This window comes from Anopheles moucheti, chromosome 3 (genome assembly GCF_943734755.1).
Source record: "Anopheles moucheti chromosome 3, idAnoMoucSN_F20_07, whole genome shotgun sequence".
In the NCBI taxonomy this organism is placed as follows: Eukaryota; Metazoa; Arthropoda; class Insecta; order Diptera; family Culicidae; genus Anopheles; species Anopheles moucheti.
This window is the reverse complement of record NC_069141.1, coordinates 47,149,260-47,176,624: the sequence shown is the minus strand read 5'-3', so window position 1 is coordinate 47,176,624 and position 27,365 is coordinate 47,149,260. Positions and strand designations below refer to the sequence as shown.

At 42.2% G+C, this 27,365-nt stretch overlaps 2 protein-coding genes across 2 annotated transcripts; one reads left to right on the top strand and one right to left on the bottom strand.

Annotated features, from left to right (window-relative positions):
* On the bottom strand, window positions 1–27,365 carry LOC128305552 (uncharacterized). Its single transcript, XM_053043053.1, has 20 exons — window positions 25,610–27,365; window positions 25,216–25,465; window positions 22,185–22,239; window positions 21,129–22,109; window positions 16,101–16,283; window positions 15,863–16,021; window positions 15,566–15,779; window positions 15,344–15,493; window positions 15,108–15,278; window positions 12,322–12,499; window positions 12,027–12,192; window positions 8,156–8,560; window positions 6,405–7,485; window positions 5,992–6,341; window positions 4,894–5,009; window positions 4,472–4,559; window positions 3,078–3,717; window positions 2,867–3,002; window positions 2,652–2,781; window positions 1–2,573 (listed from the first exon to the last, which is right to left on the bottom strand). The coding sequence occupies exons 1-20, from the start codon at window positions 27,363–27,365 to the stop codon at window positions 2,484–2,486; spliced, it is 7,299 nt and encodes a 2,432-aa protein (XP_052899013.1). The 3' UTR covers window positions 1–2,483.
* LOC128305553 (putative per-hexamer repeat protein 5) lies at window positions 17,111–19,054 on the top strand. The gene is made up of 3 exons (XM_053043054.1): window positions 17,111–18,011; window positions 18,078–18,224; window positions 18,300–19,054. Exons 1-3 carry the CDS (start codon window positions 17,111–17,113, stop codon window positions 19,052–19,054), a joined length of 1,803 nt encoding a protein of 600 aa, XP_052899014.1.

The following is a 27,365-nucleotide window of genomic DNA, read 5'->3' as shown; positions in this document are numbered from 1 at the left end:
TTTGTTTCGTGAAGATGTTTTTCATGTCTAATACTTCATGTCGAATTGCAGTTTAAGGCAAAATACTGTTTTGTTTGGTTTTTCGTCTAATACGATGGTGACAGATTTTTGTTAGTAGCTCCTTGTGTTAATATGTTAGTATTTTCACATAATTCGTTTTTTGTCGTACAACCCGTTGCTCAATGTTACCTTAATTTTGTTTCTGTGGTATTGTGGTTTACCTTATGCAAACTACCAAATTGCCATTGTGGTATATTAACTCAAAATGTTGTTTTTATTCACGCCTTTCGCTTGATTCTGTATCCTTGTTTTAGTTTATTGTGACAGTTATCACAAAATTGCATTGACTGATTTACCGTTACATTTACCACCCCTTTTTACTTTCAATTTCAGTAGGCCACGATCCCCATCTATTCTGAATGTCTTTTAGAATTAGCTACGTGAAGAATGACAAATTGCATTTATTTATTGCAGATTCCATCGACATCGACACCGGTAACTTCTGTGTGTGCAAGAGTACCGAACTTGAAGCGATTTTTGAATGCATTGTATGAATTGTTATTAAAAAGACGGCTTTTTGATCTTTCTATTTTAGGGTTTACAAATTCAATTAGATGTATCTACTGGTAAGAAGTATTTTCTTTACACGTAAAGTGTTTTTCGCTTACCCATCATGCTTTTCAAAGTTAACTACCGTGATGCTTGTGTTTGTGTTTGTGTGTTTTCTTTTATTAGCTATTGCATTCGTACTCGATCTATTATTTGCTTTCGGCGTATAATTGTGAAATGTACATTGTAAAGCTTCTTTTTTGGCGTTTTTGTTTACGTTTGTTTTGTTTTAATCTGTACACAGTGCGTACAACCAGTTTGTGCGAATGAGAATGAAAGCTTAAGCCATTCCATTTCTTCTGTTTCTAATAAGAAGCCTTTGCAGTTTGCAGGATTATTATATATGTTCGTTTGTCCAAGGACGTAAAATAGAAGGATGAATTTTGATGCATTTTACCATTTTAAGAGTAGTAAATTGTACAAAAATACATCTTACAGAAGAATACATGAGCTGGTAAACAGATCATTTCGAAATCGTTGCTTCCATACAACTCAGTTGGGATAACCGCATTCCACAAGAGATGCAACGTAAACAATTCTGATCATTTTAGTAAGCATCTTAGTGTTCTGAAAACTTCTGAAAATAGTTGTTAGCTAAAATACATAAACAATCTATTTAAAATTTAATAACTATCACTAGCGAACTTAACACTAAGATATCTGGCAATACCTGGTCTGGTTGCTTTTAGTGTGTCTGACCTTTCTAAACGTTTTGGGTGTATTAAAAGAAGTGATATCCATCATCTCACATTCATAACGAAGCAACTTACATAGAGTTACTAGGGTTCCGGACGGGAGGCCATTTTGTATAGTATACTCGTTGGCGCGGATGGTACATATTCAGCTGGACGTAATATTGACGATAGCAGACCGAGAAATAAATGTTCTTTGCTGGCTTTTTCAGCCGGCTTTTCCGGTGATATTTTTTTTTTGTAGAGGTAATCGAACAATTGCTCTAAATTACGCCAAAACAGTAAATCGATAAAACCTCGCAATCGTGGATTGTCAAGCCGTACCTTTGTATCAAAACATCTCAAATAAATCTCCTTTCCCTTGCGCCGAAACTGAATTTAAATTATGTGCATTATTTCTTGTAACGACTTACATCACCGCAAAGAATTAGTTATTGAAGTAGAGTGGAAATGTTTTTAAACAGTGTGCATATTTACAGGATTCGGAACATTAATGCGTTATCTCGGAGCAGTGATGCCATCTGTCACTTGTCATATGTAGTACATGCAGCATTGTTTCTTACTCATTGGTTATCTTTTCGTAAAGTTTCATAAAGAAAATGGTTCTTTTTTTCCCCATACTAACAAGGTACCCAAAGTACGCGAGATTAGTTTTTGTTCCTGTATTTTTGGTTTAAATTTCCGTTGTATCGAATATTCTTGATGCTTGAAATGCTGCAGTATTTTTCTTCTAGTTCTCTTTAGTTCTCTTTTAGTTTGTTAGTTGTTAGTTCTCTGTGCTATCAACTACTGTAGAGAAAATGTACGAACATAAACTTGTCTTTCTATTTGCACAAAAACACGATTATACTTAAAATCAGTACACGATCATATTAGATTCTGAACAGAGTTGTGGGCTTGCGCATAGTATCATAAATGACTACACAAAAAAGTGTTAAGTTCCACAGATACTAGCCTAATAACTGTTGAAATCGCTGCAATAACTGTTGAGCTGCAGCAGCGACAGATCAATAAGGTTAGCGAGAGAATGATTTGCGAATAGTGGTGCCCCATTATTAACATTACAGTATGAGTTATAAAAGGACGCTCAAACTAGCATCGCTGTCTAGTAACACACAGTCTAGGTTAAAAAAGAGAACACACTTGTGCAAAAAGAGCATCGTATGCTAAAGGTCGGTTAACCTAAGATGCGCCAGTTGTGAGTTCCTCGTGGAAACTAGCGCGTCGTCTTTTGCTCAGTTGCTTCCAAAACCTTCGATCGAGTGATTTCACCTGCAAGACGCATGGAGCAAAAGCGAATGGAAATGTATTAAAATGAACGCAAGCTAAAGGTAAACGAACCTCGCATACCGTTTCCTTTCGGGGAGAATTCAAACGGCTCGGATCGGAATGGCACGTGGCACTATCTTCCGCACTGTCTTTCGAGGTCAAGAGTCCCGCCAGTTGATTTTCCGAGTTGCGTCGATACAAAAAGTTGAATCTGCGAAAGCAATGGATAGAAATACCGCATTAAGCCCAATAATCAATGTCACTAGCATTGTATTGAATGTGGCACAGATGCTTACAGCTTACTGGTGTGTTTCGTGGTTGTATTAAAGCTAGCTACTCTTTTCAGCTGAGAAGCGTTGTGATTGAGCTGGGTCATACAGTAAACTTTCTCCCGCCTCGCCAAACGTTCCAGGTCCGACAGAGTCCTTTCTTCTGCAAAGGTAAGAAATATGTTTCTTGCTTAGTAGGCCGCTGCCGACGAATCCAATTTGCGTGTTAGGCTGTTACCTCGATCCGCAAACCCAAAACTGCTCCAGGTAACTGGGGCGGTAGGTTTTCGACGGTGCAGTATAGGTGTATCCATCTTTGAATTGTTTTGCTGATATGATGAGCTCATTCCGTTTTTCATAGCTTGGTTGGTCGCAGAGCTGTGGGGTTCCACCGTGGTCGGTTTGCTGGCCGGGGTCGATGTCACCGCCGCTTGAATGTTCATGTAGCTGCTCACACGCGTCACGATACGATTCATGATAATGTCCTTCCCATTCATCCGATGGTATGTGGAGAGGTCGCGCCCGAGAATTGCCGTCAGGTCCGGCCCAGGACTGTAGGTGAGCAGATCTTCGTCGCCGAGAATGTCGTGATTCAGTGCCAAGCGCATCTCGAGCCTTGGGCTGAGCCCGATCGGTGCATTTGCCTTGTCGGCGAAACGTGCGGTATCGCTTGCACAGGGTGTCCCGGTGTTCGGGAGCTGCACAGATGCATAACATCTGTCAGCAACACTCCCATAGTTTTCGTCTGGAGTGGTAGTCTTGATCGTCTCGCTCCTCTCGGGCTGCGGGGTCGATGACGGCGTCGTACTTACCGAATCGGTACCGGTGGAATCGTTTAAATCCGCATAAACCGGAGGATTTTTTTCCGAAGCTTGCCCCTGCCAATTTATCGAAAGTAAATTACCCGCTAATTATAAGATATCTACGCAATCGAACAAACGAGCGAACAAACGTTAGTAGTTGGAGCTAGACGAAAAAAGATACACACACACACGCAGCCACACGCACAAAGACGCAAAACGGGTTGACTTTTTTTTTGACACTGAGACGTTGTTAAAAACAAAACGAAAATGTATCTCATTTGAATTTAAATTTTCTTCTGACCAAACTCATACCTCACGCATAACACGGTGCTCTATATTTGCATAGAAGAAAAGTTAAACGGCGAGAATGAACTAACAATTTTCAATTTCTGCATCATTTAGTTGTTAGTGAACTAGCGAAATTGAGCTGTTCTCTTGGTTCGTCTTACGTTTATGTGCTGCAAAATGGAACTGGTTGTGCAATAATTGAAAACCAATTGCTACGAACGCTACTGAACATTTCATTCAACAAATACTGCCACAAAATAATAGATTTTCTAGGTATTCAATTTGTATGGCAGCTGAACGCTAAAAAAAACATACAATATACACTACCAAAAACGATCATGCGTATGCTTGTCAACCGTAGCGTTCAAGTACCGTAAGGGTAGTGATCTAGTAATACCATTATAAAACTGCAAATAAACCTACAAATGAAATTGTATGCATCAAAGGTATCATGCCTGAAGATGGAAAGTGAAAGTCTACCTTATAGTTAAGAAATGATTTTGTTTGCTACAAATTACATATCGTACTACTCATATCCTACCTGGTGATCGCGACCGCTGAGTGGTTTACTGTCATCATCTGATTCCGCGCTCTCACTGTCCTCTTCGAACAGAGGTTCAAGCTTTCTTCTACTTGTATCGAAGTGTTCACAGTAATCAAACATATTTTTCAGCATGGGGGGGTTAATGGAAGAATGAAGAAAAACCATCTATACTAACAGATCAAATAAATTCGTACAAAGACTCTCCATAACTAAATCGTTGCACAGCGTTTTGCGCGCATCTATTCGTTCTCTACTTTAATCAGAACATATTGGTACTAAGCTATCTAGATCGAACAGTTTTGAGATCATCGATGAGAAAGGTTATAATGTTCTATCAATCAATGGACAGAGTCACAACTGAACTAGATAATCTATAACTATCTTCCTAGTAATGGTGTATATCTCAAGCGCCAACATACCTAGGGAGAAGTCCACGAACTGCACTTGCCGTCATCGGAGGCGCCATCAGCAATTCGTCCATCATCAGCTCAGTGTCATCGTCACCTGTATATGACGAAGACGACTTGGTTGGCGACTAGTTTTCAATATGAAAGCAAACACATTTAGAGAAATTGAGTGGTTAGCAACAATTAAGTTCAATATGAATCCGTATGTGGCTATTTGATATGCGATTGAATGGACCATTTAAGCCGTGCTCGAATAATTAGAATGAGTGATCCTGTGACATCTATTTAACTTACAGATTTTCTGATATTCAGCTGGAGTGTTCAAATCCTTATCCCAAATCGTGTCGCCCCGTTTCTCTTAATACTGAACTGGGCCTTAATCGAACATGAACTCAAAAAACTAATCAACAACTACAAAATCTATAAGTTGGTTAACCTGGTAATAATCCTGGCAACCAGGTTGTTTTGGCAATAACGTTGATCTCCTTGTTCTTTACCCGCCAAAAGAGGATGTTTTTGGTTCTGTGCTTTTTTGTATCACATTTTGATCTTCAGGTTAGTCAACAGGCTGATGTCGACGTCAACATTTATCCACAGCTGTCCGATTGAAGACCATCGATCATAGATGATCGCATATTCAGATTGATCGACAAACAACGACACCTGTCTGTCAACTACCTCACGATCCTTGTTTATAAATCCAATCAAAATATGGCTTATAGTCATCACAAGCACATAGTAACAAGCATGAATGCCATCCTAGCTTTTTCAGTTTTACCTCTCAGGCCAGCTTTTGTTCGATATTCGACTTAACGGAGGAATATCGCATGCTAAAGGTCTATACAATCTTTAGAAATGTTGACAAGAGCCGCCACGGATTTTATTGAACTCCGATGTCTAGAGGCTATTTTCTACTTATTATTCTGAAGTTACTGCTCTGTAATTTGGTAACCCTCGACCCTAAGATCCACTACGGATCGTCAGGTACACGTCGTTTAGATAAGCTAAATTAAATGCAAAGTGATCTCGTTCAACCAAATTACAGCAGCTTGAGTAAGCATAATGCGAAACAAGTAAAATATACTATTATTACAACCTAACCAAACTTACCGAATGTGTTTGTTCAATGCTTCCAAATATCTGCATATCGTCATTTTCACCACCACTGGTAGGAGTACCCCAAACTTCCTCCCCAGAGGTGGCCGACGTTTCACCTTCGACTGTTTCCTCCTCATCGCCGCCACTGCTCGCCGCATGCTGTTCACCGGGGCGTTTTTCTACGCGGGTTTTCTCCCAATCATCACCATTCGTTTCTGGCTCTTCAGTACTGTTGTCGCGACGTCCAAGATACCGATCGATGAAGGCGCGAGACTCCTCGATAAAGTTGCCCGCCCTGGTCGTCCAGTTCAGAAATGTCTGCGTATTATTGTCGTATACTTCTTTGGTAACAATCTTAATGTCTAAAGAAGGGTTAAACATATCAACAGTTGTCGTCAAACTACCATATCGCACCATACACATACCACTTTCCGAATCTTCTTCTGAAGAATATGTCTTGTTATCATCCGTATCCTCCGACGGAACTCGCTCCAAACTCGATATTGTTCCGTAACGCTTCAAACCAGGATTCAATGCTCTATACGGCGGTTCGGCTATTTCGTCCTCTGGTGAGTTATCGGGCGAATATTCGTCGCTGAGCGTTCCTTCGGTCACGTGTGCAGAACTTAAGCTACTCGGGGCTAGCTGAAGATGACTTCTTTCAAGCGTTGTCCATGGCGATGGCGGCATAACCTGCCGTGCGTAAGTCACATTGCCTAAAGCATCTGGCGTCGGCGGTACTACAGCGATGGTTGGCAATGCTTCGAACGGATCCATATGAACTAACGATGCAGCTGGATTTAGTTGAGCCAATCCAATCAACCCCATCAAGGACCACTCGGTATCATCGTTCTCGTTATTATTATACTCCAACTTGCGCTCATCACGGTTGCCAGTGTCTTCATCGACACGCTCCTGCAACGAACGCGGATAACCATTCATCTTGCTAGTATCCTTCGAATGCTGAATGATTATATTTGTGGTGGTGGTGGTGGTGGCTTCGCAAACATTATCCAATATTTTAACCCGCTCGTGTAGCAACTCATCGGGACTGAGAGTGCTTTTTTCGAAATCTTTTGGTGTACACTTGCAATGGCATGGTGTTTGGCACATTGTTTTATAGTTGCCGTTGGTCGACAGTTGCAGATGTCGTTCGGACTCTCCTACCTGCTTCACATGAACAAGCGATGCCTGCCGGTGGCAGATTGCACCCTCCGCTATCGATCCTTGACTTGCGCAATCCGCTTCCTGGGCCGCGGCTCTTCCGCGCATGGTCAATGTGCTTGACGAGGATACGCTTGACATTGAGTTCGGGCTCTTATTGAGGCTGCTACCGGTGGTGGAGTTGGACACGCAGCAACGATTTGACGGAGTACTGTGGCTGTGCTGCACCGTCAGTGAGTTGCTGCTTGGTGAATTTAAGCGGCTTTTGCAGTTCTTGTGGCACTGCCGACACACGGATATCGTGTCCAACTTGTTGCTTAATGGGCTTGATCTCACAGTTATCTGTGTTTGAAGAAGTAAAGAAGTATTTAATGTAGAAAACACATAACTCTTTCATCTGTTTTGTGCTCTAATTGTGTACTATTTTAACTATCGGATTATAGTTACAACTTTTAAAATTAAATTAGTTGCTCGTGTAATTGAACTAGTTAATATTTGAATATTTCTAAGTTTATAGTGTACTAAATTTGATTATTCAAAACGGCATTGAGTCAATATCACTTTAGTTTCAAGCCAAAATCGTAAATGTTCCAATTCGAGCAACCACATTCGATTTTGTTTTTAGTTACATATTACATATAGTCTTGGCTTTGCTCTACGCGATGTTATTTGTAGTAGTACTTAAAAACTTTTAGATGATAATGATGTAAGCCACTCGCAAACAGTTGCAGGTGGGCTCAAAAACACATATTGCTAACTAAACCCGGATGTGGTTCCATTTCGATCATTAATGGGGCAAATGACGTTCGCTGTAGATGAATAATTTACTCATTTTGTATATGAAGAAGCGATAGCATAACTATGACAACACACTCTGGTTTGCTCTCTTGGCTGTGTGATTAAATACATTTCAAGTAACATCGCGTAACATTCAAAAACAAACGAAACGATTCATGTCGGTGTTTCGCATAGCAAATTAAGGGAGCGGCACAAGTTGTTATTTTATACTTACTTGACTGTCGGATGTTGTGCTCTTAGAAACACTCTTATTATCATCATCGTCCTCAAACGCTGAATTGTCGTCAGTTGGCGGTTGGCTCGGGGGTCCATTATTTTTGCCTACAATCCCATTACTAGTGCCATTGCAATGGGAAGCGGATCTGTAAGGGCTTCCGTCAGCATCGACCAGGTTCAGTTCTTTTGACCGATTATTCACTTGCTCTACCGACCAATCTTCTACCAATTGCTCGGGTTCGGAATCTATAGGATCGGATTCGATGATCTGTTTATTCAGCTGACCTTTCATCCATTGCGCCAAATGTAGAGCACTGCCCTGCGGTATACCGGTTTTATTGAGCTTTCTACACTTTTCATCGATAAGCTCTTCGACTTGCTTTGGAACTCTGCTCAGCCTTGACTGAAGGACGCATCGCAACGACAACAACGACAACAAAAAACCCGTGGGCATTGTAAGATAGCGTGAACAAAATGAGGAAGAGAGAAAAAGAGACATAAATTAAAGGAAAGGACATGCATTTGAAATGTATATCTGAGTAGAAAATAAGTGCTTTGGTAAGGGTAATTAAGCTGCCATACTCGCTAAAATATTTCCACTATATTACGTACTTGTGCAAAATGCTATCACACATCAATTTGGACTTGTTCGATCGGAACCTTCAGTTCAGTACGATCTGTCTCAGTTGTAGCTTTTCCTAAGCTTGCTGCAGGGTTGTTATACGAACCAAAATAATGAAATGGAAAACAAAAATCAATTTTGTACGAAAAATTTAACGCTTGTTACAGTTATCGTTTTACGATTAGTACAAAGGCGGTTGCTATATTGAGTTCAAAACTGCTGTAATGCCCAGTTAAAATTTGTACCCATAGATTTTGGATTTAAAGGTTTGATCACGCTCAACGTTACCGGAGGTTTAGACATTATTGGTAAAAATCTAGTTTTCTTTTTGTTGTTGAATATATCAGAATCAACGAATGGTGTTCCTTAAGATTCCGCTTCCCAAGCAATGCCGGACTGTGTTTTTTTTTCTGTGTTGTACACGAATTGAATTACATTTCCCACGCGTGGTAGAAGTTTTGTTTAGCTGATCAAAGCTTTTGAACGTACGTACTCTCTTTGAAGGACACAGCCTGTTGCACATGGAATGAAACTAACAAGCGTTTAATTTTCCGAACACAATTGTATTTATTATCCTCTTCATTCATATGTAACCTTTTGTCTGTAAATGGATGTACTAGCTGATGCTGCTCATCTGCATCTACTGTTTCCAAAAATGAGTTTTTTTTTGTTTTCGATCAAAGGAAAACTGTACCCAAATTAGAAGTGTCATTATTTTTTCACATTTAGATTGTGCTGATAGCGTTTTGCCCTCTAGAATTCCTCTTTGCAAGCTGTACTAACCCGTGAATGCCGAGCTTTTTATGGATAACGTTGCGCACATTGGCTTGTTGGTAAATTTAGTGTAATCTAGCTCATACAGATACACGAATGTTTATTTAGATGCTCTTAATTGATAAAGGTGAATTGTTCGTATAACGAATTGCCTGGATCTTGTTGTACTTAGCGCCACATTAACTGTAGTATCTTCTTAGCAGACGCACACACACACACACACACACACATTTATCTTTAAATGCCAAAACGGCTGATCAATTGCGTTAGTATACAGTGTTGGGAACACGGTTGAATTGCAATAAAGTTGAGATTGTTTCCTTTTAACTACCAAGTTTCAAATTCATCTAGTGTCTATGCTTTCGACTATTGCGCTAACTTTAATATTTATCCTATAGACATTTCTCAATATTTAAAATTGCTATCAAACCACTTATGTTCTTAAAATGACATAAAACGGTTAAATTATTCTTATTCAAAATCGTTCCTACAGAACGTGTGCTAAATGTTTCCATCGAATTTGCAGCACTGGCACGGAATGTACGAGATAAATCTAAAAACCAACGACAATCAATAAATGTAACATTTGCAGGAAAACCGCTAAGGATTGTATGAGGGATGTATGTTGCAAAGCGTGTAACGAATTGCACAACATATTTCCAAAGTAGGGTACACAATATGTTGAACTCGTAAGAAACTAGAGCATCTTTTCCGTTTAACGTTTTGTTCATCTGCTTATGACATCTTATGAATACATGCAATAAAGTTTTGTAATACCTTGAAGAAAATGCATGCATAATATCTCAAATTATACTTGTTATTAATGAATCGAAGTGAATTGGACAATCACTTTGAAAATGTTTCTCTTGAAAAGGCGAAACAAATCTCATAATGTTTTTCACTAATTTAACAGCCATAAAACTATTTTCCTGTACACATTATGTAACATTTCATTGCCAGACACACTTTACTGCGGCTGTAGGAAATTGTAAAATTCACTCTAATTCACCAACAACATCTCCTCGATTCTTCACATTGATCTCTCCCATACCTGAGTTGTTATACTGTTCGAAATAAATTACGATGTCTAATGCAACATTTAGTTGGACACGCACAATCTAGCTTTAAAGTTATAACCGTTAATAGATACTTGCTATCGTTATTCGCTGCATATGTTGTAAAATGGATGTGGCAAGCTGCACATGGAGATTGCTTTCGGAAAACAAACTCAAACGTCTACACAGTTCGTTGTGCATGAAAGGTTTGTGAATTTTGCGACGCATTTCACGAACAATCAATCATACGAGTGAAGATAAACAGATAAAATGGACAAATACCCATAGATGGACGGCGGTACAGTTACTGTCAGACAGCTTGCACTTATTGCCTTTTATTCGCTATGCTCTTTGATAACGCCCGAACCAGCGATATACCACCGATCTTCGCATAACCTATCTCGATCTGATTCACCTCGCGATCGCTGGTAGTAGTCGCTATACTCGCGAAAAACTAAATCATCCGCTTTTGACTACAAATCCAGCAGGTTCGGGGGGGTTGGTTGCGTGGGAAGCATACCGAAAGGATCGTCATCATCGCCCAGGAATTCTGTTTCCGTAACATCATTGCCAAACGAAGGATCACAATTCACCTGATGAAAGTCGAGATCAAGCTCAAGCAAATCCCACGACCCTCCGTATCCGCTGGCTAGAAGGTATTTACTGCAATCGTTGCCTTTACTTTTGTGGTTAGCCTCGATCGGTGATACGGTGGCGCTGGGTGGAATAATCATTTCCTTAAAATCATTCGAAAACGTATCAGACACCTTGTTGGAGGACGATGGCGATACGTTCGGCGGTGGTGTCTCGGGCGTGGGCATGTAATCATCTTCCATCACCATCGAATGTGCATCCTGATCCGATTCATCCCCGTTATCGATAAACGATCGCCCCACGGAACTGAGACTAAACTCAACAATAGATCGCATGTTGTCACGTGAGCCACGTGAAAAACTGTGCAAAATGCGATCTCTAGTGGAAACAGAAAGGGTTCCACCTGACTGTGCCTGACTGTTCTGCAAATCCTCGCTGGACACGTGCTTTGACGCTACCCCACCCGCAACTATGTTGTTCAAATAGTTTTGATTTATCTCATCTGCTGTACATGTGGAACCATCGGATTTGTTCATGGCGGCCATCCGGGCAGCCGAATCATTTGTTGAGTTATGATTTGTACGACCATGCTGCAGTAAAATTAATTCGGGTAACTCGGATATCGAATCCTGCACGGTTGCTAACGATCGATAACTACGACTATCTACTGTGATACTTCGCCCGCTCAAGGTTGAGTGTTTTCTGCCACTACTTATTCCTATGCCACTCAGTACCGTCGTGGCAGCGTTGTGAAAGCTTGTATTGCTAATGTTACTATTACTATGACAATATGTTGCTAATGGTAATGAACCTAGGGAACACACCTGTTGGTTTTTTAGGTGAACACCATCCAACGATGGCACCTTCACCGAGGATGCTGATGTAGCCGTCGCTCCGATATCGCTTATTGGTACAAACGATTGCAAAATATCCGGTGAGTCAAGTGGGCTGCTTAATGGTGTTGATCCTAGAGTTGCATTTACTAAAAAACTGCAATAGGATGTTCAGTAAAAAAGGAAAACGAATAAATATCATGCTGTAACTAACGCAACAAATCTACTACACTGCTGCTAAGCGTCAAAATCCGTTATTGTATTGCCAAAGCAGCAACATACTCACATTTGCCTTGTTAGCAAATTTTGCCACACTGCTTTCAATTCTGTCGACGGAGCGCGAAGTACGATGTACCGTTTTTTGGAATTTTTTTTCGGTGTCCGGGATAAGTCCGGTGCACAATGTACCGTGGGACTTTCAATCTGTCTGCCGTTGGGATCTATGGTGATTCGGAATTCAGTACCTGGTGGAACAAACAAGCGTTGATTAAACAATTATTTACCTCAATAATATACAATACTAAGCGATAAGTTAGCATTTTAAACTTCAGCTCTCTTATTCTATTCGACACTCTCTAAACGACGGTCTCTAAATTACGGCATGTCGGGAGCCTCCAGCCTCTGTGTAAGTGGCCCCCACCTACGGTAGTTTCAATCAAAGTAGCCCGCGGACTGAAAAGTTAGAAGACCCCTGGACTAAAACATTGACAATAGTTTATTGCAAAGTTTGGTATTTGTTAGAGATTTATGAATCCTTCTTGACGAACAACGCAGTTTTAGACCTCACATGATAAATTTAATTAACCATAAAAATCTAGACATGTTATTTCACATGTCAAAAGAGTTTAGAAATCTCCTCAACCCTGCGCTTTGATATTTAGTCTTGGCGATATGAGAGGACACATGCCTTGTTTCGGGCCCCTCAGCACATATCTGGAGCCAGCGCATCGAAACAATCCATCTTAATGCTACGCGATTTGCCATCAGACTTCTTCTCTGTCGGGTCAATGGATCACTCGCAAATGATGCCTCACGATGCCTGCTTTTGAGACTTCCATCTATTACTATTGAAAACTATTTCAATTTAAAACTATTTTCTAAATATTGTTCTTCTTGCCCGCAATGTTCATTTGCAGCAATAACCGCAGGCGCCCATCGAATCTCCTACCCATGTTCATATTCCACAATTTACTAATTTCACCGTCATTTTAACTTGGAGAAGAGGGGCTTTAATATTAATATTAGGCTGGAAAACAAGAAATCCAATATTTTTTTATGGATGGTTTTATTAACCATGCTTCAATTTGTCCGATTTTGCTCGAATGTGCACCATTTTGCTGTATAATAAGTTGCAATTTTGTTGATATATCATCATCCACCGGAATCCAATAGGACAGTTAAGGAAATTATATCACAACAAACGCACCAATTGAATCAAATCCAACAAATCGAGAGGAAGAAACACCCACACGGACATCTGCAACAACTACATCTTCACCAGCAATAGCACCAGCAATTTCAACAACGGCACTACACACAATCACAAACGAGCATGCCCGGGATACGGCAAAAGACAAGGAGGAAATGCCTTGAGAAATTTGTACTCTCCTCAGTCAATGCAATAGTTGCTATTTTAGAGATAATTTCATGATGCCCCTCTCCTAGAAAATTTCTTCCCAGCGATCATCCTTTTGCGATCTGAAAAATGGAAATGGTCACTGGGAGCCATATCTGGGGCATACGATGGGTGGCGAAGCATTTCGTAGCCTAATTCATGAATTTTGCCATTGTTTTCACTGATTTGTGGCACGGTGCGTTGTCTTGATGAAACAAAACTTTTTTTTTTTCAAATGTGGCCGTTTTTTGGCAATTTCGTCCTTCAAACGCTCCAATAACTTGATATAGTGGTCGCAATAAATGGTGTTTCCTTTCTCAAGATAGTCGATGAAGATTATTCCTTGCGAATCCCAAAAAACTGACGCCATAACCTTGCCAACTGATTGTTGCGTTTTTCCTCCGCTTTGGCGCAGGTTCATCGCGTCCAGTCCACTCGGATGACTGTCTATTGGACTTTGGAGTGAAGTGGAGAAGCCAAGACTCATCCACAGTAACATACTGACGCAAAAACTCGGATTTATTTCGCTCAAACAGCTCCAAACACTGCTCAGAATCATCAACTCGTTATTTTCGGTCAAATGTGAGCTCGCGCGGCAGCCATATTGCGCAGAGCTTTCTCATATCCAAATACTCGTGAACGATATGTCCAACACGTTCCTCAGACATCTTTAGGGTATCAGCTATCTCGATCAACTTCACATTACGCTTGCTTTTAATAGTTTTGTGAATTGTTTTACTGTTTTCGTCAGTAACCACCTCTTTTGGGCGTCCACTGTTCACCATCTCCAGTGCTCATTTCAACACTTTTAAATTTAGCATACTAATATTTAATGGTTGATTTTGGTGGAACAGTGTCCAAAAATTCTTTATTAAGCCAACTTTTGGCTTCGACTGTATTTTTCCCCTTCAAAAACCAATACTTTATCATCACGCGAAATTCCTTCTTTTCCATGATTATTCAATACACAAAAGTTGCGTCATACAAAATGCTCTAGCCTACTAGGTTATTGTCCGAGTGCTGTCAAATTTTGACAGAACTCATTTCAAGGTTGGTGCAAACCAAAAATGATATCGATTTAAATCTACTAGCGCGATCTATGTGTTAAGCCAAACAATTATCAGACAACCTGGTACTAACAACTGATATTTTACCACATGAAGTCTGATAGTCAGTCCTACAGGGGATGGTTCTAGATGGGATTTTTCGACCAGTCCTGTCGTGTGAAGACAGGGGCGCTTTGTGGTGACCCTTGGTAACGACTTGTAAACGACGAATTAATGAACCAAACAACAACAAGTTGTTTTTTTTCGGAACCAAATGTCACCTTGTCAGAGTAATCTTTTGTAAACTTTAAATTTTCGAAATATTGGTCACCAAAGTCAGGCAATGCAGGCAAAAAATCTTGCCTTTTTTCCCCGAACCCCGAAGTGTGGACGTGTGTTTGTAAAACTTACCTTTTTTGCGAATATTAAAACAGGAATCAGTTATTGTGGATAGTGCTATCGGTTCCTCGGTAATAAACAGCACACGGTCTCGGCTTACTTTCGCAAACAGCAAGATGTCACTAAACAGCAGCGTCCAGTAAGGTTTTATAGAGCGTCCCTCAACTCGTGACAGATCCCCACCTGTGCAATAGAGATTTCGACATTTAGCCAACAAATCGTATACCGGTATTATCATCAAGACTCACCAAAAATCCACTGCCGTCCATGGGATGCCAACTGAAATGGTTTGCATTTCGTGAACACCATGCGTGCCTCTAAATCCTGTAACGTTAAAAGTGGACGCCCTTCGCCGATCGGCTCCATAAGCCCTCCACCAACGGTTATTTCACGGTACGCTGCCTGCAATGATAGGAATCCACGTGATTTTAAACCCTCTAGACACTTCGCACACAACCTGGTTCGTAAACTTGCCTGTAATTCGCTTATGATACTGCTGAAATTATTATGTTCTTCACTATCTACACGACAATGGGACGCTATCATTTGCACTAATTTTAAAATTTCCCTAAAATGCTGAAGCGGTCGATGTATGAATGTAGTTAGATCTGGACGTTTCCTTGGTACCGGTGGCTCCGTAATGAATTTCATAAAATCACAGTTCGAATTTCTTGACTTGTTGACCTACAGAGAAAAGAAGGAAGGTCCATGCAGTTATTCATAATCTCGGTTGACAAAGAATTATATGCACAATCTCAATATCTTACCAAAACGCAATCTGCTTTCTTCAGTCCATTGCAATACTTCCTGTAAGCCGCACAAAGTGCTGTACTTTTCGATAAATAAACACGGGAAGCAAAATGGATTTGTGGTTCGGTTTCGTCCTGAATTATTTGCTCCAGAATATCTTCAGATATTCGCGATAGCTGATGGGACGACACATTCAATGCAAATATTTAGTAGCTAGTAATCTTATTAGATATCACAACTGTAAGCTAAACCAACCTCGTCAATGTTTTGAAACAGGATTTTGTGATCGTTCGGTGAGATTAAGTCTTTTCGTTCGCGTAGTGGATTGACAAATCGCTCAATACCAAAATTGATGGCGTTAATAAAATGCTGTTCACGGCTAATCAGCTGATAGAGGAACTTGCGGCGATGATCGTCAGGAAATTGTTGAACAATTGACTGTAAAGAATAGAGCAACCATTTCGAACGTTAAGCGCATATGATCAACTGCCAAGCGACCAATATAGCTATTCTGATGTCGTTCTACCACGTAATACTAGTTGATACTATATAAACACAATAACTAAGCTATTAGAATGTTGAGATATAAAGAGCTGTCCAAATATAGTAATAAAATAAGATGAGAAATAGAATGAGATGTTTTAACTTTCAAATGAAACATTACTTCCACAGTTGAAGTTCAACTCTATACCATCACAACGATCAACGACAACTAAGCAACTTTTTAACTAAATTCCTTATTCATAAAGTTAATTCAACTTCCCCAGTTTGTTGTTGAAATACGAAGTATCGTAACGGAACCTTAGATATAAAGTGGTAACCTCATTTCAGTGTAAAGTGTACAGTGTGTATTTTCAAATGTTGTTGGTGGTGGAGTTATTCAATTGCATAAAAAATTCAAACCTCAAATCTGCTGTACGAAAACGCAGTTCCTAACTAGTTCGATGTGCTTTACCTTTTACCCTTCTAGTATTTTTTTTCTTCCAACTCTATTTACGTATTCGTTCAGTTTTCTCATGAGTCTACAAACGACCCTATTGTAAGCGATACAAAAAATGCCCACAATTGTACACTTGTAATGCACATAATAGAACATTTGTTTGGTACGACATTTTTAACGATACAGTAAGCCACAGTTTTCATATAAAAGGGCGACAAAATGTTTTGGGAGACACTCAGTACAAACTCAATTTGTTTCCTTATACCCGAAGACCGTTACTTCCGACGAAACTCCATATCGGATCAAACGAACGGACTTAGGAAACATGCGTCTAACTTTGACATTCATCTTGCTGGGAATTTTGGTTCCACTACAAGCAGAACCGCAACTGGGCGGCGGATTGCTAGGATCAGGACTAGGCGCTACCAACGGTGTTCTGAACACAGGGTTGCTTGGAACCGCTACCACAAATGGGCTGCTAGGATCGGGGCTTGGTGCCACCAACGGTGTTCTGAACACAGGATTGCTTGGAACCGCAACCACGAATGGTTTATTGGGATCCGGACTTGGTGCTACCAACGGTGTTCTGAACACAGGATTGCTCGGAACCGCTACCACAAATGGGCTCCTAGGATCGGGGCTTGGTGCCACCAACGGTGTTCTGAACACAGGATTGCTTGGAACCGCAACCACGAATGGTTTATTGGGATCCGGACTTGGTGCTACCAACGGTGTTCTGAACACAGGATTGCTCGGAACCGCTACTACGAACGGATTGTTGGGCTCTGGACTAGGTACAACCGGTGGTGTTCTTGGTACGGGTTTGCTTGGAACAGGAACCGGAACTAGCAGTGGAACAGCGGGTCTTGGAATCGGCTCTACCGGTGGTCTTCTTGGTACTGGTCTCCTCAGTGGAAGTGGTGGTGCTACTACCACCACTGTTGCTGCTACAACAGCTGCGACAACCACGACTACAGCCGCTCCTACCACGACTACAGTCGCTCCAACCACGACGACGGCAGCTCCTACTACGACCACGGCAGCTCCTACTACGACCACGGCAGCTCCTACCACGACCACGGCAGCTCCTACCACGACGACTGCCGCTCCTACCACGACCACGGTTCTACCTATTACGACCATTGCCCCAACTACAACTACCAGCGCATCAGCAACCACAGTTACATCTGCTCCCACAGGAACTGTGACATTCAACATTAATGGAAGTACGTGTTAAAATATTCTTGTAACCATCTTAGAACTAGAGTTGATCGTCGATCTTTCTCCAATAGGCATCATCAGCATCGCTGCCAGTGATCAGGCAACTATCAATGCTATCAATGCCGTCTTGGCAAGCTCATCGACCACCGTTGCGATGACCACGACTACCACCGCTGCACCATCATCTGGAAGCACAGTGTCGTTTAACATTGGCGGATGTAAGCACCGTACAGCTACAACATCTTTCTCACAGCGGATTACTAACAAAATGTTGCTTTCATGTTTTTTTTCAGCGATCATTACTGTTAACGCTGCTGACACTGCTACGATTACAGCGATCATTCAAACCCTTAATAGTGGAACCACCACTGCTGCTACGACGACAACAACTACTACCGCTTCCGTGGTTCCTGTGACAACTACGACGACAACAACCACTACCGCTTCCGTGGTTCCTGTGACAACGACGACAATAAGCACTACTGCAGCCTCCGTTACAACGTCTAGCACTAAGGCTGCTCTTACGACGGCTAGTAACTCTGCATCAACAGGTGCTTCCAATACTGGTACCGCTACCACAACCGCTCCCAATGCTGGCTCAAGCTCCATTTCAATTATTATCAACATCAATGGTCAGTTCATATTGATCACGTCCACTAGTCAGAGCCTTTTGCAAGTGACACAGCAAATCATGCAGCAAATTTCAACCACAACCACGTCATCAACCACAACCGTGCAGACTCCGGCCAATCCAGTGCAACCGACACCGGCTCCTTCGGCAAACAATGGTGGTGGTCGCTCCGGTGGCTGCATGAGGCGTCGCCATTCATCGGAGGAATTCGGCGGTCACCGTGGATTCCATGGTGGATTTGGCATTGGTATTGGAATTCGTGGACCACTCGGGGGAGGCATTCAGGCTGGAATCGGAGCTGGTGTAGGAGGATTTGGAAGGCATCATGGCGGAATCGGGGCAGGGCTGCGTGTGCAGGGACCTCTGGGAGGCGGTTTCCAAGCCGGAATTCGTGCCGGTGGCCACAGACATGGGTAAACAGCGCATGTGAAACATTACTAATCTACCATTTACTAATTCTCCTTACTCGAACTACCAAACTGCAATAAATGAATCCATGCCAGGGAATGTGTGATGAACAGGTTTTAAAAACCCCAAAAACCAATCTTTTTGTATGTGTCTCACTATTGTCTTCAAGTGTCAAACAAGTGTCTTTTTGTGTGGTGCTGGATTCCAACCGATCATGCTACAACCTGACCTCTTTCTAGACCATCTACATTGCCATAACTGACGACGACGCATAACTGTGAGCGGTCAAAATAACTCCTGCGGCAACTGCGATTACTTGATCAGTGTTGAAGTACTGATAGTTAAGGAGCAAACGTAACAAAGCTAACTGAAACATTGAAAACATCATAACTAACTAACGAAACGTTAAAATCATACACCTACAAAATGTGTTTAAATAAAAATGACAATCATTGCTTGTGTGTAACAGTTTTGTAGTTTATTTTCAGCGTTGATTAAAAAAAGGATAATTTAATTTTCAGAAACTAATAAATACTAAACTAAATTGACCTAAAACAGAACAAACATATATTATGCTAGGAAAAAAAAAACAAAACTTAAAAACACCTTAAACATGGTCCTTTACCTAAAAGTGTGTGTTTTGAAATTTTCGCTTTTATCGACATTTTGTTAAAACTACAGTCATACAACCTCGTATGTGGTCATATGGGTTCACCTCCGTAACCGAGTGAAACCAAACACGTTTCGCCGATCATTCGCTTAAGCTGAAAGTAGTGTTAGGGACCGAACACTTGTGCTCAGACGTAATTAACCGTTGTAATAAGCCTTCTATTTCTATGTTAAATTTATACTCGAATCATTGATATTTTCGTGTTTTATGTACCGATTATTTCATATGTTTCATCCTCATTGGAAATCAGTTGTTCGGGAAGTTGTTCCGGGCTCGAATAGTTCATATAGCCGGGGTTATACTTCCGGTGATGTGTTAAGTAAGGTTGACAGTGAAAACTAAAATGTATTTTTTTTCCACTGATTGCCAAAATCCGAAGCCATGAAAAATGTAAAACAGAACATCTTTCGATAGAGCCTAACTATAAACAACGCATTAGCCACTCCGACTGTTCCTTGGCTTTGGTTCACCATCGGTTTTGTGCTTTTAACCTAAAGGTTATGTTAATTTTAACAAGAGTACCCGTACAAAAACTACAAATTACACGGTAATTTTGATTAATTTTTCATCTAAAGCTGGTCGGTGTTTACACCACCGACAAATCGATACCCTCTTCTACGCTATTCGCTTTGCGGTTCCCGAGCTCAGTGTCGACCGTTTATTAGGCACACCGTTCTCTTCGCACGTGTTGGATGTCCAAACCGAACAAACCAGCGGGCGTTATCTAATTATTGCAATTTTCCACAAATATCAGTCAATTCGAAACCGATGGTGAACCGGGTTCTGCTCATCTTTTTTTAACCTCCGTCTCCGTAATCATCGCTTTTAATAATTCCGTAAAGGTCGATAACAAAACAAAAATCTCAAATTCACTGAATAAACTAATGAACTGTGATTACAGCTACACACGCATATGCCCCAGTGCCACCTTTACGTCTGTACACGTAAATTCAATAACAATCAAGCCGCTAGCACAACCATGGCTTGCAGGCTCACAACATTCTTAGCTCTGGCAGCACAGCTCTTGTGACACTGTACCGCTAGCAGGGGAGCAGTGTCCTTAACTTATGAAGCGTATTTTTCCAACATGTTCTGATGACGCGTCTTCAATGTAATGCGCATGATTCACTTAATCCTACTTAAATCTTTATCCTTACGAATCCGATTGATGTCAATGCTCCGAACAGACTGTTTTCTGCTCGCAACACGTCCATTAAACATTGGCAGTGATTGTGTTAATCCGTCTATCTAAATGCTTTTGCATGTGCGTCGTAATTGAAACATTCTTTGATGGAGTTTTCTGTTTTACAGTGGAACCATCATCAAATGGGCAGATCGTAACCTCTGGATGCGATCTGCTCCAAATCAAGAGTCTTCGCGGTAAGACACCTACACGAGAACACCTTTACCTACCTCTTTGCTAAAAGTGACCTGTGGTAGATGAAGTTTTCGCTTGGCGGTTTCAATCGAAATATTCGAACACGCGGTGGATGATCGAGCCACACCGAACGGAGACGGAGAAGTTCTCGCGAATGGTTCACCTTCATCCGGTTGCGCTAGAACACCACCACCGGCAGACACGTTGAGCGTAGTTATGTTTCCCGTGCTGTTCGTGATGCCACCAAAATTCGAGCTGAGCGTTTGTCCAGCGGACATGTTGCGCAAACCATTGGTTCGATTTTGCAGCTGTAGTCCACCGGTCGACTGTGGTCGGCGAAAGATCTCTAGCAGCAGCGAATTGCCTTGTGTTCGAATCAGGTTCAACACGTCCTGTTCGGGCATCGTAACCACGTTGTGCTTATCGACGAACACCACGTAATCACCGGGTAAAATGCCTGCTCGATCCGCCGACAAACCCGTTTCAACCTTTTCCACTCTGGGCGGATGAGTCCATACGATGGAAAATCCAAAACCTCGATCGCCCGTTCGCGCCAACCGCTTCGTAATGGTAAATGGTGTCCGACCGGACGATGTTCCTCCTGTCGTTGGTTTGAGCGGACCACTAACGGCACTGACCGAGCTACGGCGAGGAGTGGCCGGTGTTGTCTGACTCCCTCCGCCGCCGGTGCCGATCGTCTGTGATGCTTCGGGAGACGGATCAAGTTCCAGGAAGCGCAGAAACAGATTCTCATCTGCATCGCGCTGGTGGATGGCCTTCTTGCTGAGGCTAATTTGTTCTCCGCCAGCATTGCCGATGATACCACCAGTTGCTCCGGCAGCCAGAGACGCGGTTGTCGAGGTAACCGTGCTAGTTGCCTTTGCGCTACTGCTGTCTTCAGCGTTCATTAGTTCCTCCATGCTCGATTGTGAATTTTCACACATTGTTTCTAGTATGGGTACAGTAGGATTCGTCAGACAGGATTGTGGCTGCAGACGGTATGTTCCATTAATGCCCTGTGACAACGAAAATGTTTCATTAGCATCAAGTGCAACATTAGCAATAAGCGGAGATATTAAATGATCACTTACCGATGCAGTAACATGTTTTATTGGGAATGACATACATCCTAGAAACTCACTACGCCTGTAATATTAAAATGAGAGAAAAAAAACATAATTAATTAATTTATATTACAACGTGACGATTGGTTTATGTTTGTATGTTATGGCAATTTGTTTTTTACGTTCGCTGTTGTCAGGTAGCTTTACTTTTCATAGTATCCCACTCAATCTACTTAGTCTTCATAATTAGTGCCATTGTTTCGTTGCCCCTTGTGGTAAATTTAGCTCTTGACCTTGAAATACTACATTTACCGAAATAATGCGCGAAACCAAATAAGCGCTCAAGTATAAGTAACAATCATCAGTTCCATTAGTATCATGTAGTGTTAAACTATTAATGCCAACTTTATATTGCTTAATGGTTATTTTAATTTGCATTTGCATTATTTGCAGTAACATCAATACTAACGATGTCATATTAGGGAAATATAACTGTTTCAGACATTTTTAAAATGAAGAACATACAGAAATAGTACAAGAAGATTGTATAAACTGCATCCGAATGCATGGGATACTTCCAAACGATAATTATGATATTCGTTTTATGACACAATTTTGTTCATTTAAAATTACAAAATGTTGTTTGCACTTGTTTACAGTTGCTCTACATAATCTTTATTAAAGCATTATTTGCCAATTTCCTAAAATGTAGTGTTGACAAGCTATCAGCATGGGAATTCAGACTCCTAATGGAGGGATGGAATGAGTAGAGCAATGAAATTAGAGCGCCTATTGAAAGCAATATATTTGCATGATGGCTTTGAAGCTTTTATTTAATTGGCACCGGTTCAGTTTGTCTACGAAGCCTTCCATATGTGGGCGGTTCGTAGCCCGGAACGGAACATGCAAACAGGCTCGGGCAATTCTCCAAAGGCTGAATGGAAAACTAATCGACCCACCGGCAGCATTGCCGGTAGCTGACGTGTTGAAAGGTCACAGAATTTTATATTCCTTTATGGTTTCGATTTTTCTGAAGATGTGATACACCTCTAGTGTAGCGAGAGTTGTACGAGTTGTAACAATTTTAAATAGCTGTAAATAACTTAAATACACCATATCATAACCGAACCTCCAAAATCATACAGCCCAAATTGTTGATTTAAAAAATGAACGCAATGCATTGGTGTGTCTTGTATTATGTAAGAAAACGAATCATTCCATTTTGGTAAAGTGCTTTAAAGCATCTTTAAATAGGAACTCGTTTACTTCATAGCTATAGACTAAATATTTCTTTTTCATTTTGATCTTTCTGTGAAACAACACCACAGACCACCAACTCTTACTAATCAATTTCGTTGTTCGAAGAAATCGCTTCATAAATGAAAGAACGTTGAATGCTTACGACAAGTCATTATTATAAAAATCTTTTGCAATAAATTTTGCAGTGATCAACACTTTTTAGATTATATAAAATACATATTAGATGATTCAAAAGTCTTTTTTTTCATAAGAGGCCGGCTATCATGATTATGTTTCGATTCGTTTTTTTTATCATCAATCAATTATAAGTTGAAAGTCCGCCTTTAATCACTTTGAAATATCGTTCATGAGGCATGGGGCCTGCTGAAGAATCCGATTTCACTCTAGCTCGAAGATCGACTTACACTTTTCATTTAGCAATAATTATTATTTGTTTTGTATGTTATTGATAACTATACAGCATATTAGACGAATCTACGGTAACATATTTCATGCTCTCACGGTACGCCACCATGCCCGATGTGCACAGTCCCTGGTCTACTTTTCCACTGACGATTACATAAAACGAAGTTTTTCTATATCCGTTGGAGTAGCTATACATGCCTCCACTTACACATTCGCACTTTTCCATCGTGAAACACGCGCGTCACCAGCGCGCATGCGCCGTTTAAATTTTAGTATAATTGATGCTCTTATCGTGGCAGCTCTAATTGTTCCATACACTTTTATTCCTGTCTACCCTGCACATTGAAACCGAGATGAGAAACATTGTTCCTCTTTTCTGTTCATTTTGATGGACTGAATTTCTTAGGGGACGAATGCTTCCTTGATGTTCTGCAGTCACATCAATGTGAAGCAGCACAACAACTTCACATTTTGGTCGGCACTTCCACCCGCAACTATGCATGGTGTCGCAGTATTCCAGTGTGTTGTGTTACACTGTTGCTGCATATGCCTTGTCGTTCTGGCTGGCAGAGAACGTTCCTTTCGAAACACACAGAGCTGGCAGTACGGCTGAGTACATTCGCAAGAGTTCCACCAGGAAGAAATATTCACTCAATCACATAAACTGGTACCTTTTCCGCACTTCGATAATGTAACACAACCAGATTTGCTGCGTTTTTTGAGCGAAATTTTGTTAGGGGTTACTTTTTTGCACACTCGCACGCACCTGCATACACACACACTATCAAAACAATTATCATGGACCACAGCACCCAGCCCCCCTTCCTGCCCCTCCCGCACCCGCATGACACTGCCCCGTGCACAAATTACTTTATTCCATGCACGAATGCTGTTGATTTCTCACCTAAACGTTAGAAATATTGCACTATTTTCAACTGAATGACATACTACTGCAATGCAACCGGAACCAGTTTCGTGGGAAGTTTCACGGTCTTTGGAAAACCACTGGCCAATAGGTCCCTGGTATTATTGGGCGGAGAGATCACACCAAAAAACGGTCTGGAATGTACCCGGGAGCTGAATTTGAACTGTGTCCGTATGTACGGCCTGCCGCATAAGCAACAGCGACCGCGAGTGTTGAAGCCCGAAAACTAGGACCACGCATCCGATAACTCCGAATACTGCAAGTGGACACATGCGCAAAAGTGCACCAGCTGAGAGCCGAGAGAGCGATGGGCTGATGCGAGATTTTACCGACATTTGTGTACTGTGCCAACGACAAACTTGGCGGCGTTGGACCGTTCTGCATATCATTCGTTTATTGACAACCAGTCGTTCTGGTTCGTAGCGTGACATTTAATTGTACCCAATGCTTATCCCACGTTACACTTACTTGTATTCCCGATCTCGATGCCACACGGCCAGCTGTACGCGGCGCTCGTCGTTTGGGTGAATTTCGAAATGGAAGCGTTGGTCGTAGCAGGGATTACTTGAGTTCCGGTGCACAGTGGTCCGTTGAAAGCCTAAATCCGTTTGAGGCGCTCCGAAGTTGATCAGTGCCACCTTGACGTACGCATTAATAGCGTTGTTACCACCCGTACTGCTAGTGGAAGTGCTTCGTTGAAGATCTTTACACCGGATAACTGTGAAAGAAACCAGAGGCAATGCGGAAATGTTATACCTGTAGCAATGATCGCGTGCGCCAGAAGTGCACACGGGCCAAGTGAATGGGGTTAGTTTGAGAGCACTAAAACGGCGTCAACGATGCCATACCATACACCACTCACCGTGTACGTGTAATCGCCGATCCTGCTCAAGATAGACGCTAAGCTCCAGTGTACCGCGCATCGCACCAGCACCGATTGCCGATCCGGTGAACGTGCTCGTTCTGGAGCAGCGCGAATTCGTCGACGACGCTACGGATCGTCGCTTTTCGATCGAATCCTCGCTGGGCGTCGGGGAGAAGGTCAAACATTTTCGACTCTTCTCGATCGATCCACCGGTGGGTGTCGAGGTGCCCTGCAAATCGATGGAACGTATATCGGGTGTTGCGTTGGCCGACAACATTTGTTGGGACGGATTTTCCGAGCCCAATCGCAGGTGATCCTCGCGTACCGGAGTTTGCATCACATTTAGTTGACTGAGTTTCGACTGATTGCAGTGCATGTGCGGCGTCTCGGGACTGCCCGCCTGACAATCCTCGAGCGTAAGTTCGTGCCGCTGTGTGCCCTGCTTTTCACTATTGCCGACAGTTTCAAGCTTGTGCTTTCTTCGGACCGCTTTCTGGCGGCGCAGGTGACACGCAGCCTCGAGCGGGCTAGCGGCAACGCATTTGCTTAGTGATTGACGCACATAATCAATCTTCGCCGTGTGTTTGGCAGCCGTGCAATGCTGATCCTGCGTGGAATCAGGAGTTTTTACCTCCCGTTCGTTGATGTGGCTCGCCGTTTCTTCCAGTATTATCGTTGTTTCTCCTTCCTGCCGATACAACCGGGGAGGGCACCGGAGTCCGAGGTACAAATCTGCCGCAGGATCATCTGCAGGCGTGTAGGTGGGTGAAGATCCTTTCGATTGCTTTGATTTGACACTCAACGATCGTTTTGGACGTGGCGTTGCCCATCTGCTGTCCTTCTTGGCGCTCTCCAGTATGGCATCGATCATCTTGTCGAGCGTTAGATCGCCCATTTCGGATGAGTTGAGCGACAGCTCGGAATCTTCCATGTTTTCTATGGATGATGGTGGTGGTGGTGGCGGTGCTGGCTGCGGCATACTGTTGATCGCTTTGCCCACGGCAAGGGGTCGCTTGAAGTTGATTTTATTAAAGCGTAATTCGGACAGGCGCGACGACAACGGAGTCAAACAGGGGTTCAACTTGTCCTCGGTAGGTTGACAACGTTGGCAATCCTCAACGAGTGGCAGTGGTTTCGTGAACGTTTTCATCCGTTTGGCAGAGGGCTCCTGTTCATCCGCTGGGAAGTAACGACCCGGTTTGTCGAATTCAGTCAATCCCAGCCCACGAAGCGCTAAGAACGGCACATCCTTCACGCCACAAGGAGAATACTCAATGTCGAACGTGGGCAGTGTTGTGGCGTAAGGTTCACGCACACTGTCCACGTGCTCTTTTCGCTTCAGGCCTGACGACAAGGGCGAAACGGCTAATGTTCGTTTGCGACTCTGCGGCGTACTGTTTGACAGGCGGCATGGCGTAGTGTTCGGAGTAATGTTACTAACATCACGCAACGCCATAGAGTACGGTGAACCAACGCTCCGTCCAATCGTAGGATGCGGCGTCGAGGTAATGCATTGATTTTCCTTATCATAGTTCGGGCAAACTTCACGGATAGGTCCTCCCAGTGATCGACGACCTTTCCTGCTTCTGGATCCACCGTTCCCAGCACCGTCTGCGGTGACGCTGACTAAGCGCTCACTTAACGCTCCCAAAGAACGTCTCGCGTGTTGGCGCTGCTGCAATAACAATTTATCCCGTGGGAGCACATTTTTTGCGTTGGCTTCCGAACGCTTTGTAACCGTCCACTTTAACAT